At 32.7% G+C, this 19,054-nt stretch overlaps 1 protein-coding gene across 1 annotated transcript; it reads right to left on the bottom strand.

Annotated features, from left to right (window-relative positions):
• Positions 1-6,404: 6,404 nt before the first annotated feature.
• On the bottom strand, positions 6,405-11,927 carry LOC138312195 (uncharacterized; the record flags this gene model as incomplete). The annotated part of the gene is made up of 4 exons (XM_069253195.1): positions 6,405-6,421; positions 7,003-7,130; positions 8,529-8,667; positions 11,828-11,927. Coding segments are annotated over 4 exons (384 nt in total), but the record flags the coding sequence as incomplete, so codon positions are not given.
• Positions 11,928-19,054: the final 7,127 nt, after the last annotated feature.

Below are 19,054 nucleotides of genomic sequence, written 5' to 3'. Positions count from 1 at the left end.
TCGCGATCTTATTTAATTTTAATGAACAAATTGCCAATTTCATGAGCCAATATCTCTGCTATTTTGTATGATATGACCTTGAAACAAAAACTGTTATAAACATCGTTCCATAGTATATACATACATGTATGTGCAAAAAATGACTATTACACACCAACTTTTAAATGCGCTGAGATCCCATGTAAATCATGAAGCTTTATAGGTACCCGTTACAACACATCATTTATGCATAATATTAGTTCTTGTCTTTACGCTTTATGTTTATTAAGATGAGAGCATATGTGAAAAGGTCATTTTATAATTACTGACACCATTGTAAAAATGTAAAATCATGGTCGGACCGTGTGCATTTATTCTACTGCACTGAAGTAGCAAATATCATCATTTTTTGGCGGTACATATACCGCTAAAATTAATTTTGAACTTTTATTTGACTTTGTGAAATTAAACCCTGTGCATTGTAGATATTGCAATTATCAAAATGTTGGTAACGTTTGGTGGTAAATAACTTGTTTCGTGAGTATGAAACTTTCGACACATATAACTTGAACTATGTTGTGCTCTTGGGGCAAGATTTGACCATTGTGACCTTGAATGCATGTCAAGGTCATTCGATTGTAAGCTTATACATTTATACTATACATGAGCTGAGGTGATGTTTCAAAGGAATTGTGTTGATGTAAAATGATATTTCAGCATATAATTCAACATTTTACTACCTTGACCTTCAGGAGTGATTAAGGTCATACAATAAAAACTTATTTTGACATTTGTCTATCATGATGCAGACGTAATTGCATGTATATGCGGCAATCGGTTTTTGATGTAAAGATGTTCTGCAACAATTGTATTGCTGTAGCATATGTGACTTGTATGACCTTGACTATGATTTTATGTTTGAAATATGAAATATGTATGATCAAGTTGAATGACGTAAAAGAGTGACAAAGTTTTGGCGTGAAATTGCTGTAGACAACTGTCCATGCTATGTCTATGCAAAAATTCAAGAATGTATGTAAAGTATGAAAGGCGCTGAAACCTTGTAAATTTTTGGCGGGACAAAATCGCCGTTTTTTCTAAGTGCTGAAGTATTTTAAAAAAATCTTTATTTTCATAATTTTAATGTATCATGCATATTCAAACAATTCACAAATCTTGTGAGGGCTATGTGTACATTTAGCTATTACTGAAAAATGTATAATTCTATGTCTTAGGATCGACTATAGGTTATACAATGTGTACACATTACGTTACTTGACCTGTTGAGTAATAAAGAAATTTAGTTATAATGTTAGTTACAGCAAAACAATTCTTGACTGGAGGACAGATTTAGTGTCTGACTGGATGAAATACGCCACTACTGAGTTTACCTGCATCCCCATTCAGGGGCAACTATCACTGATCACTTATACCAGATACCCAACACGTGCAATCATAAGGCATCTTTGTATTATTATGTCAGATATAATTGTTATATTCTTATTCGCCATATTATTGTTACATAACACCATTCACTTTGTAATATTTAGATAGTGTGTGCGAGTATCAAAAAGATTTAGGGTGGAAAAAAGATAAAAAATACCATACATAACTGGATAACAAGTGAGAAAAGAAATAAGTTGGTGATAATGATACCATACATATTCTAGCTTTAAGCTTGTCTTTACTTTCAGGCCAAGTCATATTAAACACCCAAACCGCAGACCTGTCTGAAGAAAATGTTTAGAGAAAACATCTCAATGCGAAAAGAGATGAAAATGAGAGACTGCAAGTATGCCATCGCTGCAAATGAGTGTCTAAAAGATTTAGGGTGAAAAAAGATCAAAAATACCATACATAACTGGATAACAAGTGAGAAAAGAAAAACAAAAAAATTGCAAATTCAGTGATCAAGTTGCTCTAATGAGCATGGACTTTTAAGATGAACTATCTCGAACAAACAACCAGGAATTGTGATTTGATTTAGATTTAAATAGGTTACCAGTATGTATTATTTATCAACATTGGATTTTTTCATCAAATAGATGATAGTATGTGACACTTATTAGTTAACATTTTGGGAATGTATATACCAGGTATTAATCAATTGCCAGTGGATGACAATTTGTAATACGTGGTCATGTGATTCAAGTTTATTTGGAATCATATAAGGTTCAGATTTTGTTCGAACATGCAGGGACTAATGAGATGTTTTCAACGGTGTCCAAAATATTGAATGAAGTTTCAAACATTTCCATGCTTCAAATACTGTATTTGAAAACTGGTTATTTGTCGCATGAAGTAGTCAGAGGAGATCTTACAAAAATGTCTGAAGCATTATGGTGGAATATAATAAGGAATGAATGAACATTTTTGCACGTCAAAAATAATTTCTAGATGACCTTTTCCATTCTTCCACATAAATTACTTTTGTACCAAAGAAAACAAATTAATTAAACTTTAAAGGTCATTATATGCCCTTTGACCTTTGTTTTCCCCAGTATGTTTTGTCTACTAATCTCAGCATACAAATTTTAATCAATCTCTTTAAAACAATGTGCATATTACATAATATCCACACTGTGAAATTGTGTTTCCCACAATAGCATGTATTATTGCAAAAAATACTGCCTTTTGCATTAAGTACTTCAGTTTTTAAGGTCATCTGTCGTCATCCGCTGTATGTCGTTCGCTATGAATTTCTACTCTAGTTCCACAAGTACGATTTACCTGAAACTTGCCTAAAATGGTCCTGGGTTGTTCCTGACCAAAGTTTTTTTTTAAACAATCTGAAATTATCCTAGATATTTTATTTTGAACATATTGAAGTGCAGTTTAGCTGAAACTTGCCTGAAATGGTTAAGTATTCTTACTTTTTTTGATGATTCAAAGTTGGACATGACAACCTGTACAGCTGACATTTTCTTATATGCATATGTAGTATATTTATTAGCTCACCTGGCCCATAGGACCAGTCTTTTACAACATTATTTTATAAACTTTCAGATATAACTATACACTTTCAAAGTTAGGAAAGTATATATGGAGCAGCATTGTTTTTTAAATACGTAAAGAACATCCATTTGCGAAATTGTTCACAACAGATTTCTTAGACTTACTTATGTAACTGTTGAATTGATTGTCATATGATCACTAATCGGGCCTTTTTTGGCTTATAATCCTTGTGTGCAATATATATAGGCACATTATTTTGCTTCAGAAGTCAACGTAACATGTAAGTCCACGCTAAGAGGGAAAAATAAAAGTTGAGTAATTAAAATTCATATATTGACTTGTAATTCTTTTTATTTGTTATTAGAATACTGTATCGCTAAAAAATTCCTATATACAGTTAACAGTCTACATATATATATACGTATATAATATACCTTGTATGTACAACTTGTACGTCTCATATAAACTCAATATGTGTGACTTGATAATGTTAGTGTCATGGATTTTCAAAAAAATGTAAAAGGAAAACTATAAATATTACAAACATTTCCAACTTTTATACTTTGCTGAAACGAGAAACCTTCTATGTTCTTTTTTTGCAAATGTACAGTTTAGTAATGAACTCATTGAATGGACTACATTGTACATGGAATTGATTTGCAATAAGATTCTGCTCAATGTATATGTATAAACACCTACAGAGCCACTGATTGGTCGACTCCACAATCTCTTGATTCCGATTTGCTTTTAATTTAGTCCGAACTATTTTTTATGAAGAGTTTTATTTTAAATAACATTGATTTACTATATCACTGGTAGTTGCAATAATCAACTACAGAATATTGACTCTCTAAGTAGGCACTGTAATTTATGGTGGAAAACTTGAAGTAAGTATTTATACGGTAGTAACGAGAAACAAATGATCACCACGGTATAAACGTATGAGATAAACAAGTTTCCCAATACGGAACTGTTGTTTATCATGTTATCGTTAGCTATTTTTTAAAGATTAAAAACTCATGTTTTTTTCAAAATTGAAAAATCAAATAACTCCAGTTTCATCAACATGATAAACAACAGTCACTCGATGGGAAACCTCGAATTGCCCATATTGTGTGCCCATATTGTGTGTAAACACTATACCGTTTAAGTGTGGTAACTTTATGTACCTCGCTAGGCTGTGCTAGTTTCACCACACTGTGTTTAAACAATTTACCGTTTAAATGAGGTAACTTTATGTACCTCGCTAGGCTGAGATTGTTTTACCACACTGTAAGTAAACAATATACCGTTTAAATGAGGTAACTTTAATTTATATACCTCGCTAGGCTGTGATAGTTTTACCACACTGTGTGTAAACAATATACCGTTTAAATGAGGTAACTTTATGTACCTCGCTAGGCTGAGCTAGTTTAACTACACTGTGTTTAAACAATATACCGTTTACATGAGGTAACTTTGTGTACCTCACTAGGCTGAGATAGTTTTACCACACTGTGTGTAAACAATTTACCGTTTAAATGAGGTAACTTTAATATATATGTACCTCGCTAGGCTGAGATAGTTTTACCACACTGTGTGTAAACAATATACCGTTTTATTGACCAGGGTTACATATATACCTCGCTAGGCTGTGATAATTTTACCACACTGTTTGTAAACAATATACCGTTAAATGAGGTAACGTTATGTACCTCGCTAGGCTGAAATAGTTTTACCATACTGAGTGTTAACAATTTACCGTTTAAATGAGGTAACTTTATGTACCTCGCTAGGCTGAGATAGTTTTACCACACTGTGTGTAAACAATATACCGTTTAAATGAGGCAACTTTAATTTATGTACCTCGCTAGGCTGAGATAGTTTTACCACACTGTGTGTAAATAATTTACCGTTTAAATTAGGTAACTCTATGTACCTCGCTAGGCTGAGCTAGTTTTGCCACACTCTGTGTAAACAATGAACCGTTAAAATGAGGTAACTTTATGTACCTCGCTAGGCTGAGATTGTTTTACCACACTGTAAGTAAACAATATACCGTTTAAATGAGGCAACTTTAATTTATGTACCTCGCTAGGCTGAGATAGTTTTAACAACACTGTTTGTAAACACTATACCGTTTAAATTAGGTAACGTATGTACCTCGCTAGGCTGAGCTAGTTTTACCACACTCTGTGTAAACAATGAACCGTTAAAATGAGGTAACTTTATGTACCTCGCTAGGCTGAGATTGTTTTACCACACTGTAAGTAAACAATATACCGTTTAAATGAGGTAACTTTATTTATGTACCTCGCTAGGCTGAGATAGTTTTAACAACACTGTTTGTAAACACTATACCGTTTAAATTAGGTAACGTATGTACCTCGCTAGGCTGAGCTAGTTTTACCACACTGTGTGTAAACAATATACCGTTTAAATGAGGTAACGTTATGTACCTCGCTAGGCTGAGCTAGTTTTACCACACTGTGTGTAAACAATATACCGTTTAAATGAGGTAACTTTATGTACCTCGCTAGGCTGAGCTAGTTTTACCACACTGTGTGTAAACAATATACCGTTTAAACGATGTAACTTTATGTACCTCGCTACGCTGAGCTGGTGTAAACAATATACCGTTTAAATGAGGTAACTTTATGTACCTCGCTAGACTACGATAGTTTTACCGCACTCATGCTCAATACTCTAGGGGTTGCTATCACATCATATCCAGCTAATTACATTCAATGACATGTAAAGGAATATATATTTTATGTCGTAACTTTTTGATTACGCATTCAATGTGTTAAAAATTCAAGTGTTGATTAGCTTTTCTGGCGTTTAAGAAGTCAATAGTTTTTAAAGTGTGACATGTATACAAACCGAGGTATATGAAAACATGCACATGTATTTACCTCTCTATGTATGTAACACATTTACTTCTTAAAATTTAAATATCGATGTATCTGCAGTGATATAAATACTAAATATTGTATTTTACATCGAAATTTCAAAACTATATTTCGATATCTCCATCACAACTTGGAGTCCTCGCTTACTTACTTAGAAATCAGTTTAAAAACTGGACCTCTCTTTGCTTGGTAAACGTGTGTGTGTGTGCGTGCGTGTGTGTGTGTGTGTGTGCGTGTGCGTGTGTGTGTGTGTGTGTGTGTGTGTGTGTGTGTGTGTGTGTGTGTGTGTGTGTGTGTGTGGTTGTGTGTGTGGGTGTGCGTGCGTGCGTGCGTGCGTGCGTGCGTGCGTGCGTGCGTGCGTGCGTGCGCGCGCGCGCGTCCGTCCGTCCGTCCGTGCGTGCGTGCGTGCGTGCGTGCGTGTGCGTGTGCGTGGTGTGTGGTGTTTGAACAAAATTGATCATGTCTTGACACGAAGGAAAGCCAACAAACAGAACAAATATTTATTCACCTTTTTTCACTAATACAACATTTATATGCGAAGACTATATTCATATGCATTATAAAAGCACTATAAACGTACTAACGTCTCGTGTGACCTAAAAACAAAACAAACAATCTGTCTTTTCACCCAAAAAGTAAAAGGCCCGAATTATACCACTTCTTAGATGTATGTAGTTGAGCATAACTTAGTTATTAAAAGTGTCTATCACCTTATATATATTACTGTTGAATCGTAGATTGTCGTGTTGTTTGTAAAGTTTGGCAAAATTTGCAAGTCCACAGGGTTCAATACATGTACATAGTTCTGTCACAAAATAATCAGTATGTATTCTACTGTTTATAACAAGTAATAGGAACACTTGATTGACCGGATTCGAGTTTTCAAAGGCATATACATTTTTAAAATTATCAGGATTATGGCGGTATGTTCCATTATGTCGTAAAATGAACATATAAAGTGTACAGGACGTGTTTGGTTATGCATAACTCTGTCTACATCCAACGGATGGTGCTTCATTTTATTGATATTTCACGCTCTGATAGGGTCGATAATTTATGCAAAATCTCGATATAGCCTCTATAAGATTTTCCTTAATTTAGGAACCCCTCGAGAAGTGTATCCCTATGTTCCATACCCGGATGTAGAAGAGTTTAGGTTTAAAAGAACAAAACAAACCTGGTTTGAGTTCCCGTCCCCTTGAAAGTACAAAAGCCCTCCAGTCTGCTTTCCCTTGTTCTCTAATCACTCTGCGCTCTTCTTCATCCGCTTCTTCGAACATGATACCATTTTTGATCTGACAAACTCTGGAAATAATTCAAAGAAAATATTTAAAATCAATACAGACAGTCCTACTGTACATACGATGCTAGATCTGTAGGGTGGTTATACAGTTTATCCCATAAGTAATGCATGTTTATATCAGTAGACACACTGTGTGATAAATTTATAGCAGTATCGTGTATGTTTAAACATCTACTGTGACACTGGTCATGTTCAACCTCTGTTTGATTCCGATTGACTTTCAAATTGCGACTACGTTTTTTATGGCATTTTCTTTTTCTTTTAATTTGCATTTGTATCAAGTGAACAACATAATACTGTTTCTATATTTGGTTACAATATTTTATGGTGGAAATATATTATGATGCGATTAGCTTTTCTGAATGTGACAAAAACAACTGATTACTTTAGAGTTAAAGTTATGGAATAAACAAGTTTCCCAACGCGTGACTTTTATTTATCATATCTATATGTATATAAATTAAAGCTCGTGTCTTTTCAAAATGACTATGTATGGTTTGAGCCCCTTTTTTTATCCCAAAATCTTTTTATTAGACCTGATATTGAAAAAATATAAAATGTTGAGTATGTCCTTGATACAATACTTGATACTATTACATACTGTTCAAGATTGCGCTCTATCAAATAATGACAAAAGATTCAAATTCACTTAAAGTATGCAAATTCGGATGGTTACCATAGCAGCTAAAGCTGTAAAATTATAAAAAAATACCACTTAAATACATTTAAATATGGGATAGACTTAAAATATTTCAAATACATCAATTTAATTTAATTTAATTCCATCATGAAGAAAGATAAAGCGTTAGGGCGTCATGAATATTTATATTTCAGACTGTTTGGGTTCATATCAACCGTATTTCTCCATTATCATCATTAGATTTCAAAACAATACGGGCATATCTTTTGAATTTCCCGCTTGCGTAGTGTTGACGTCACCAAGATCAATAAAAGGAACAGCCATAGCATCAGCTTCTGAAAATACTTCCATCCAAAAACAGTTTAAAACAAACGAACAAATGAAATGTATGCGAGGATATTTTTCAATGCATACTACGTTGTCAACAAGATAATACTATTGGGATTTAAAGACCACACAACTTTAAAACTATTTTTTAAATTATTTGACCGTTATGTTGTAAGTGACGCGACGGAAACGTTAAATGTTCATACGCTTGACCAGATGGGACTTCATAGTCTGATATTTCGCATTTGGTTTCACATTGTTTAAACGGGAAACTGAAAGTAGAAATGGAAATATAAGACTCTTTCATACAATGTATGTACACGTGGAGAATAGGGGTTCCACCGGAGGGGTTATAACATGTGGTAAAACTCGAACATAATGAACGAGTCACTTGTTTGGGAAGCTCTGTATTTAATTATTCATATATACTTACTGTTTAGATAGATAGTGTGTCGCTACAGTAGATATGGCCACGTCTACAGAGTTATCAGGCAGACACTGTTCATACATCGTCCTCGGTATCATCATTGGGTACACATTACCGGTGACAAGTCCAGGCTCCTGGCCAGTACCTTTATATAAAATCATACACATTACCGGTGACAGGTCCAGACTCCTGGTCAGTACCTTAATATCAAATCATACACATTACTGGTGACATTAAAGGATTTGTGCAGTCAAAAATGATAATTTCAGTTTATGCTGGAAATGGCTTTAATAGACCATGTAGAAACCTCTCCGTGCCGCGCGCGACCGGAATTAACCTGTAAACCGCCGATATCGAGGTCAAATTTTCTGACTACCCGATTATGTATATTTTCTAGCTCTAAACCGTGTGACGTCACAATAGTCCGTGGCTTATAGCTGTACTACACAACTGATGTGCTATCACTTACATCGACGGTCACAGGAAAAGCCGATCAAAGATTGTTTAATGATTACTTTTGAGTGAAGTTAATCGTACACATAACTTTGGCTCGGATTTTTATAACTAAATAAGTGAAAATCGATGTTTCAAATACTCTAATTTATGCTCTATTAGCAAGTATCTTCGTGTAATTATGAAAGAAAATCCACAACAGAAATAAAAGTTTCAGATTTTTTTGTCGAGGAGTTCAGCAACGAATAGGCTTTATTTAGATAATATTTTCCTGTAGTCTGTATCTTCGATACATTGTAAGATACATTGTGAATTGCAAAGTTTGTGACAGTAAAATGAAATTTTACGTAACAATTTAAGAAATCCTTGATTAAAGCATCAAGGATATGATGCTTGACATACGTACACACCGATGATTGATCATTACAAACATTGTATTGTGTGTTGCTAACAGAATAAATCGAGATACATTTATTTCAATACCGTAAAACGTTTGAACATGTGGTAGAAAAAATTTACTTTTTGATATTGTAAAAGATCAAATAATCGAGATATTAAGCAAAACAAACTATTTATTCAGACCGTGCGGTCGCTTTCAATTTTTAATCGATATACGAGTAGAATCACCGATATTATAGATATATGATTAGCCATGCCTTTGGTTTGATTGTTATGTAATACCTTGACCAGGATGTTGTTTACCTGTACACAACGCCATTCATCGAACTCACCTGTAATTATCTGGCCGCGGGCAATTTGCTATTCGGTGGCCTATATCGGGTATCTGCTATTGTCTTACTGTCAATCAGGTTAGGACATCCGTTAATTGGATTGTGATTTGAATTATGGAAACCCCGTACATCTATGCTCTAGGTTTTTTATTGTCACCTCCATTTTTAAAATGAAGATGTAAAAGCAAATGGAAGTAAAATATACCTGATCATACCTAGGAGTATATATTACATACACACATATATATGTCTTACACAGGTAAAACAAAAATAGAAGGTGACTTATTCAGAAACAAAAATGGTTCTAAGAACTATTTCAACTAAAGGTTTAACCTTAAAAACCATTCCAGTCTAGAACTGTAATTACGGAATCGTGGCATATAGCAATCTTCCGTAATTTCTAAGATATTAGTAAAAATTCTAAGCATATATTTTCACCGTGTCGAATCTAAATGTACATGTATAGTCATACAAGAAAGGTCACAACATTATCACACTAAATATGCTTATTTAAATATCACTTAGTATATTTTAAAAAAGGTTACAAGATATTATATCTATTTATAATGCCTGTATACAAGTAATTTCAATTTTCATTTGAACACCTTATGTGGTTACTTTTTGGATTATACGATAAATGTTCATATATCATACTATTAAATCTCGGTATGATATACAAAACGGTCGACAATGAATATACTATTTTTAAGGATTTAGTTTAATTTTGAAATAATGAATTGAAATCTAGACTTAAACTGTGATTTAGGAACATTTATCAGAAATACCATTGATATATTTCTGCTTTTTTAGTAAAGCGTTATGGATAAAGTTTCAAAGGCAACAATATAGATATACATATTATTTTTCGGTATAAGTTCGGTACTGTTACTACTCCAATATCACATAAACTGATAACCGTCCACATTTTATTTTTACTCAAAAACTGTGCCGTGCTTGCATCGTTATAGAAGAAGTTTGAAATAAAACACGGATTCTAGATAAATTCATGTTTAAATTTTGTCACAGTCCAGCCTGATCCGAACATCATTTTGATATCGCTATCCAAGGACGTATATTTTTAACGGAAATTTAAGACATATCTCCTAAACATTCCGTCTTTAAAGCAAGTTATAAACGTCGTGGAATTTAATAAACTTTACAATGGTGTTTCGTTTGACTCGATAAGACAAGTTATTTGTTGAGAAAAAACGGTTTTTATTCCCGGTTCATAGGCGTCTCGCGTGGTGTTTTAGTAATGTAAAGAGACAGACACGAATCCTTCTCACTTATAAATCCTTGCTGTGATATAACCTATTGATGGTATGACCGTTTAAACTTGCTGAATGTTTGTCATGTATGTATCGGTCTAAGAACGCGATTTAGACTAAATTCTTCATATTTCGTGACTTGTTTTTCATTTTGCGGAGGATAGACAAGTGTTTGCGAGTGTGTAGGCCTATTTTGAATGCAAAGACGGGGCTATTTAAAGCTGATGAATACTGTTTCGGATAGGCTACCTGTAATGTTTTCTTTCTGGATACCTGTATATGATCTGTTCGCTTAGACGCTCGCAGAATTGTTCACCGACAATTAGGATGTTCTGTTTATTTATGTGAGATGAGTGACCTGTACAGAGATTCCCGAACATTCCTGAGGAAAGCCCCCGGTTTGTATCCTCGACCAGCGATTCATTTTGTAGTTTATTACCGCTACAATGCTTGAACTCATCTTATGTTTTGATGTCAAATACATGTGTAATTAGATCTTATAAAAAAATCATCATTGTTATTTTGAAAATCCGTCAACTTATGACGCAAAATCTTATCGAAGCGTGAACTAGAAGTAGTCCGAACCTTCACTGCGTTTGTATTCATACGTCATTGGAATTACGCTTATTTGAACGCAACTCCCCTCCCGTTGACTATATAGGGGCATATGTAAATATATGTGTTTAAAACTCAAGAGTCAAGTCTAAATTCTAGGGGTCAAAAACATAGTCTCAGGGTATGTCTACTGGATGCCAAGACTTATTATAGTTTCCATAGTCACCATCACATTTATCACATCGGGGTCGTTTAGGGATTAAAATCAAAGCACATCATGGCGAGATGAATTCCCTACCTTGGATGACCTTGCTGAGAAGATTAAAGTCGTTCTTTGGGATGATCATTATAGTATACAACGATTGGATGTTGATCCCCCAGGTGTGTATGTACGACATCTGTAAAGGGAAATATTAGAAAACAAATCAGCAGTTTTCTAAAGAGGGGACGTCAAGAATATCACGAGAAAAATAGACAGTCACTGTTAACATTTTAATACAGATAAAGAAAGTATGTGGAGGGTGAAATGAATATATCTGAATACATCAGGTATATGTGAATGCGTATTCAGAATATAAAAGCGTTACATATACGGATGTTCCTAAATTCAAACATACAATTATAGGGAGGTCTTAGAATTTTCCTGAGTTAGTTCCGTTTAAAGTCGGAACAAGTTGAAGGTGTAAAAACGGATGACTTACCAGTTTGTGCCGTTTAGAGTCTATTGTGAGTGTTTTGTTCTGTTTTTTTTCATGGGTAATTTGTGATATCTAGTGTTATGATGTATTACCGATTTTAAGTAAAACGGAATATCAAATTCCGAGTTCCGTTTAGGAAGATTCTGTATCTTTTAATATAAAAGTTGTCAAGAGAGCATTGGAACATATTAGAGCGACGTTGCTGTTGGCTTTTTTAATTGGATTAATACAATTTATGTAGCCGTATATTTCCGAGTTCCGTTTAAGTAAAACGGAAACTCGGAACAGCTTGCAAAACAATACCTATACGGAATAAACTAGTTCAAATTCATAACTAAAAATTTATAAGTAAACAATAGAAATATACTGATTTAATTGTTTACCAATCATTTCCTTTTAATGACAGACAGAGAGGCGTTTCCGTCCGCAGTTCCAAAATCTGCTATGTTTACTGGCTGTACTGGGGATTGGCTTGGTCTTGACAGGATTATCCTCCCTTTATAGAACATAGATACGGGGGTATATTTTATATTAAATACTCAATGTTCTAAATTACATGTAATAAACCGTGAGATAAACCGAAACACGTGTAAATTAAAAATATCAACACTATTGCTTCAGGTATGCGAAGACAAAAAAGTAAATAAATACATTTATTTTAAAACTAAAAATTGTCATAGACAATTTGGTGGTATTTTTACTGTATTTAGTTTACAATGCTATCATTACCAGGTAAGTGTTAAAAACAGAAAATTTTCAACCGGGAGTTAATATTTTAGAAGAAAGTGTACAATTACAAACTTTCTCAATATACTATTCTTCATCTTATAGAAACAAAATCTAAAGACAATTGCTCAATGGAGTTAACGAGCTATGGATCTCTAGATTAAACCGGAAGTGACGTCATAACGGCTTTCTTTGAATTTTAATCGACGGTATATTAACATGATTTTATAGTAGATACGTAGGAAACATTTTTTAATAGTTTGGTTTTAATCGGACTATTTGAATCGGAAAGAATTCTTTTTAAAATATAATTGACGAAATAGTCAAAAACTCCTTTGTAAAATATTATTTATCGATCCAAAAAATTATAATATAACCGATCTGAAATCCAAAGATGTCAAAATAATCAGGAGGGAGGGATATACTGCATCTATTTAACGCAAAACAAAAATCTGGAAAAAAATAATGATAAAAAAAAATAAATCTGAAAAGATAGTAATAGTGTAAATTTTGAGCTGTATTACCTTGTAATGAAAGTAAGTTGTATAAGGAAATTCCCTACAACAATAATCTTCAGATTCTAAATTAGTTTTATACTTTTTGAGTTAAAGCTGTTTTTGTGTTTTTGAGCTTCTACGTCAATGCGTTCATATTGGATTTATTGACCTATTTGATTTTTAATTTACTGCACATCTTCAGATAAATGGCTTTAATATTCTGAAATAGTTTTTGTCCTTTGTCTTCCCATTTTACTTGTAGAGCGTAAACAAAAACACAATACTATTTTAAACATTTTTATTGCGGGAAATTTTGCAAAGATCAAAGTTTGTTTTCAAAATGCCATACAACTTTAACAGAAGTGCAATTCTGATTGAAATACAGATCCTTTAAACCACTTCCGTTCAATAGAGGATCTGAGAAAATCCGATTAAGGGTCATGTTCGGATGACCTTTATACCACGTGTAATTCAGATCAAATGCATTTTCTGCACGTTGCTCTGTAAACTGACAACGCCATTTCGCCCCAACATACAAATACGATTAGCTTTTATTGGGCGAGATGACCACCGTACACGGAAAAAAATTCTGACAGATTTTCAAAAACTATTTCGTCCACTGTCAAAATTTTGCCAAGCAAGCGATTTGATTGGCCATTTACAAAGGTCACCTGGACATGACCCTTATGGGATTTTTCTCAGATCCTCTTATCTAACGTAGTGATAATAAGGATCTGTATTTCAATCAGATTGACAGAATAGTGCTACCGAGAAATCAAAGACATTTGTAATAATAAAAATTAAAACAGGTGAACTTTGACTCCGTAGCAAACTTTTTATTTAGACCTTTGACCTAACTACGATATATCTGAGAAAAAAAGTTTGTCTTTAAATGCGATTCTACATAAAACATAAAAAAAAAGTTTGCTATATTTCATACGTTTTTTTAGTTATAACTGTTTTAAAACTTTTTCGGTATGACGTCATAGCGGCCAAATTGGATTTTCGACCAACATGAACATTTTGCGGTCACACCTTCAGTTCGTGCTATATAACACGAACAATAAGTTTATTATATTATCTCTTACGACTTCGTAGTCTTTTGCACACAATTTTAATTGCAGAATAATAATTATATTTACATTAGTAAAGTGATTGAACAGTGTTTTGATTGCGTTAAAGGTGGTATGAACGCAATGGGATACAGACATATTCTACATGTAGCGCTAAAGCGTTACATGTCCCTGTTCTTCCCGACGCAAATATTCACTGTTACCATACTGGGAAGGCTATTTATCAATCTGGTGTTTATTCGTCCCGTTGAAAACAAGCGTTCTGACGCCTTTCGACTTTGCGAATTTACACTCAACAAAAGACGCGAAACAATATCAATAAACAATGCATTTTCCAGCACTAGTTTTCGACATTAAGTCAGGCATAAGAACTCGATACCAGACAATAAGAAGTCCCTGTAAAACAGTTGTAACTAGATAATCGGAGTGTTCCTATTTCCCCGATCCAGAATTCACTTTTGCCATACTGGATGTTATCACAACGGAAAAAAGCGTTCTGACGCCCTTCGCGGGTTAAGTTCATTTTACGAATTTAAAGTCAACAAAAGAAGCGGAACAATATCAAGAAAACAATGCATTTTCAGCACTACGACATTTCGGGCACAGAACTCGATATCGGATTATAAGAATTCCTGTAATATATGCAATAAGAAAATCTTACGATGTCAGTAAATAAATGTTTAATTTCTTTCGTTTGATTCAATTTCTAAATTTGATGACTTGATCCCGAACATTCCAGTGACGTCACTTTTAGTAGGAGTGAATGAAACGGCAGTCAGTCCCGCCAAACAGTGACGTCACAATCACCGGAATGACGTCGCTTACATATTTCCCACGGTAGTAAAAAGGAGTACACACTCATTCGGTTTAGTGAATGCATCTTTTCTTGATCATCATAGAAGCGTTTCGCTTTGAGTGAAATCGTGTAAATAACAGGAAATTTGCTTTCGTTTTGAATACCATCTTCTGTATATATAATGAAAAAGTTGCAGGATAAACAGAATACACAGTCACTATCTTACAATACAAGTTTTATGTTGGTGTCGACAGGGAAAAACCGAGATGACTCGGTAAAACCTCTTCATCTCATCTCCTCGCATAAACGATAGCAGCATCGATATTAATTTTAGCAACATAAAAATGTCCAACGTTGGAAATATTGCAAGAACATTCATTATTTACATAAAACCAGTAATAAGAATAAACATTTATTTCATCTAGACTAAATAATATTTGCAAATCCCATACACCGCCCCTGCAAGGAGATGTCCTTGGCCTATCGCTACCCACGATGCTCTCGATCGTGGGTCTTATGTAACTTTATTAAATTTCAATGAAACACTTATAAAACAAGTAGTCTGAACTGCTATTCCGAGACCGTAAAAATGAAATCTTGGTCACCTCAGCCAAAACACAGGGGCACGGAAATTATAAAACTAGGTTAGCTTTTTTATTGTCATTATTGTTATATACACTGTATGTGATATTTAACGAAAACATATATTTTACATAAGATTAAGTATCGGTTAGCTTGTAATAGTAATATATATATTCGTTACATAATAATTTGTACGATTGATAGTAAATAATTCCAATGACGTCACTTTTTAGTAAATAATATAATGTAACACCTTGTAAGTAATAGTAGTAATACGTTAGTAATAATAATTAAATAAAGTAGTATGTAGTATAATAATAGTAGTAATAATAGTAAGTATAAATATAGTATAATGATAGTAGTAATAGTTATAACGGTAGTGATAAAAATATAGTAGTTATAAAAAAAACAGTAATAAGTAATAATAATAAGTAATAATAATAGTAGTATAATAGTAAAGTAATAATAGTAGTAATAATAGTAAAATAATAAGTAGTTAATAATAAATTAGTAAATAGTACAATAATTAAATGAAAGTAATAACAGTAATAAAAAAATCATAATAATAGTAATAATTAATTAATTTTGAATAGTGTTTACAAATAATAAACTAAAAAATATTTCCTAAACAGTTTCCATATAATTCCAATATACGAAATTTTAAAAACATTAGTAATCCAGCAATATTTTAATTTTAGTTTTTTAACTTTTCATTTTTTTTTGTAACAAATGGAGTAAAGCGAACTTTTTGTATTCAAACGATCCCTTAGTAGTAAAGTAGTCTCGGCAATAATTCATTTTTAGTTTTTTATAATATATATATTTGAGTTTATAATAAAAATCATAATAAATCGCGGTGGTTAATTTCATTTTACGAATTTAAAGTAACAAAAGAAGCGGAACAATATCAAGAAACAATGCATTTTCATAACTAATAATATCGACATTAGTCGATAAACTCGATATCGATTATAAGAATTTATAATCCTGTAATAATGCAATAAAAAAATCTTACGTAGTAAATAAATGTTTAATTTCTTTCGTTTGATTCAATTTCTTTTTGATACTTGATAATTCCAGTGACGTCACTTTTAGTAGGAGTGAATGAAACGGCAGTCAGTCCCGCCAAACAGTGACGTCACAATCAAGTTCGTAATGACGTTCGCTTAATATATTTCCCACGGTAATAAAATCAAAAAAGTACACAAATTCGTTTATGAATGTATCTTTTCAAGAACAACATAGAAAAGAAGCTTTTCGCTTTTTGTGAAAATCGTGTTAATATCAAAATTTTTTCTTTCGTTTTGAATACCATTTCATTTATATAATTTTTTAAGTTTTCAGGATTAAAAAACTCAATATACACATCACATAAAAATACAATACATCTGCAAATTTTATATGTTGTATCGAAAAAAAAAAAAACCGAGAAATCGGTTAAAAAACGTGCAGATTCTTCATCTTAGATATCTCACATCGTAGTCGGCAAATATAGCATAAACATATTATTTTTAGCAAATAAAAATGTCACAACGTTGGAATATTGCTAAAATGTAATAAGTCAAAATAGCTTACATTAAACAGTAATAAGAAAAACATAAATATATTGTATATTTAAATAATTTGTCAAATTTTATATATACATCGGTCAAGTAGTATAAATAATAGCTATTAAGGACTACCTTGAATAGGCTCTGAGTTTGGTCTTATTTTATTTCAACAAATATTAAATAAAACAATGATCCTGTTTCAAATTCATTATAATTAAAATAATCAAATTTAATTGCTATTCCGAGACAAAATAAAAAATTGTAAATCCTAAGCCTGCAAGGAGACACCTAGGGGCCTATTTTCGCTAAATTATACAAACTAGTTAGTGTTTTATTATATATATGTTATATACACTGTATTAATATTAAATAAGAAAAACATATATAACAGTTATAGTAATAATATATGTATAATAATAGTATATTTAGAGTATAAAACAATAAACGTAATATAACAAGTATAAATAACAACCCATCTAACTAGTAATAAAATGTAATATTAGTAGTAATAAGCACAACAGTAGTAATATCTATCCGTAAAATAATATATATGTAGTTTAGTAATAATAAATGAGAAGTCATAATTACGAAAAATATTTAGTAAATAAGTGTAAATCCAGCATAATTTTAATAGCATAGTAAATAATAATACTGTAAAGTAGGTTTCTTCAAAATCAAAACGATTATTTAAGTACGTCTTTTTGTGTTCCTATTTCCCCGGTCCAGATATTCATCTTTTGACCATAATGGATTGGTCCTTATCACATCGGTGTTTTGTTCCCGTTGAAAACAAGCGTTCTGACGCCCTTCGCGGGTTGAAGTTCGTTCGAATTTATACAGTCAACATTTTATTAGATGCGGAACAATAATAAGTAACTATGCATTAATATCGACATTAGTCGTGGCACAGAACGCGTCTATCGGTTTATATGAATGTCCTGCTAGTAATGATAGGACAATTTGTTAATCGTACACGACTGTCTACATAGTAGGTATATTAATTGTTTAATTTTATTTCCGCTTTGATTCAATTTCTAAATTTTGTAGACTTGATCCACGAACTTTACAGTGACGCACTTTTACGTTAGAACAGTGTATGTAAAATCGGCAAGTCAGTCCCGCCAAAACAGTGACACGTAACAATCACCCGGAAATGGACGTAGCTTAACATATTTCCCACGGGTCAAGTCATAAAGGAGTACTCACTATTTCGGTTTTAGTGATATGTATCTTTTCTAGATTATCATAAATAGAAGCGTTTCGATTTGAGTGAAATCGTTTGGTAAATAACAGGAAATTTGCTTTCGTTTTGAATACCATCTTCTGTATATATTATGAATTAAGTTGCTGGATTTAAACTGCATTCTACTCCAGTAAATATCTTTATATTTCACCAAGTTTTATGTTGGTTGTCGACAGGGCGAATAAAAAACGTGATGACTCGGTAAAATCCTCTGAATCTCATCTCCTCGAAACTTATAAACGATAGTAAGACATCTGAGCATGTCGTTTTATATTAATGCTGTAGACAACATTTATAATGGTTCCAACGTTTGGATTTTATTGCTCCCATAATCAATGATCACAATTATACAGATTTACC

The sequence above is a fragment of the Argopecten irradians genome, unplaced genomic scaffold (assembly GCF_041381155.1).
Source record: "Argopecten irradians isolate NY unplaced genomic scaffold, Ai_NY scaffold_0241, whole genome shotgun sequence".
Taxonomy (NCBI): domain Eukaryota; kingdom Metazoa; phylum Mollusca; class Bivalvia; order Pectinida; family Pectinidae; genus Argopecten; species Argopecten irradians.
This window is presented reverse-complemented; position numbering and strand designations above follow the sequence as displayed.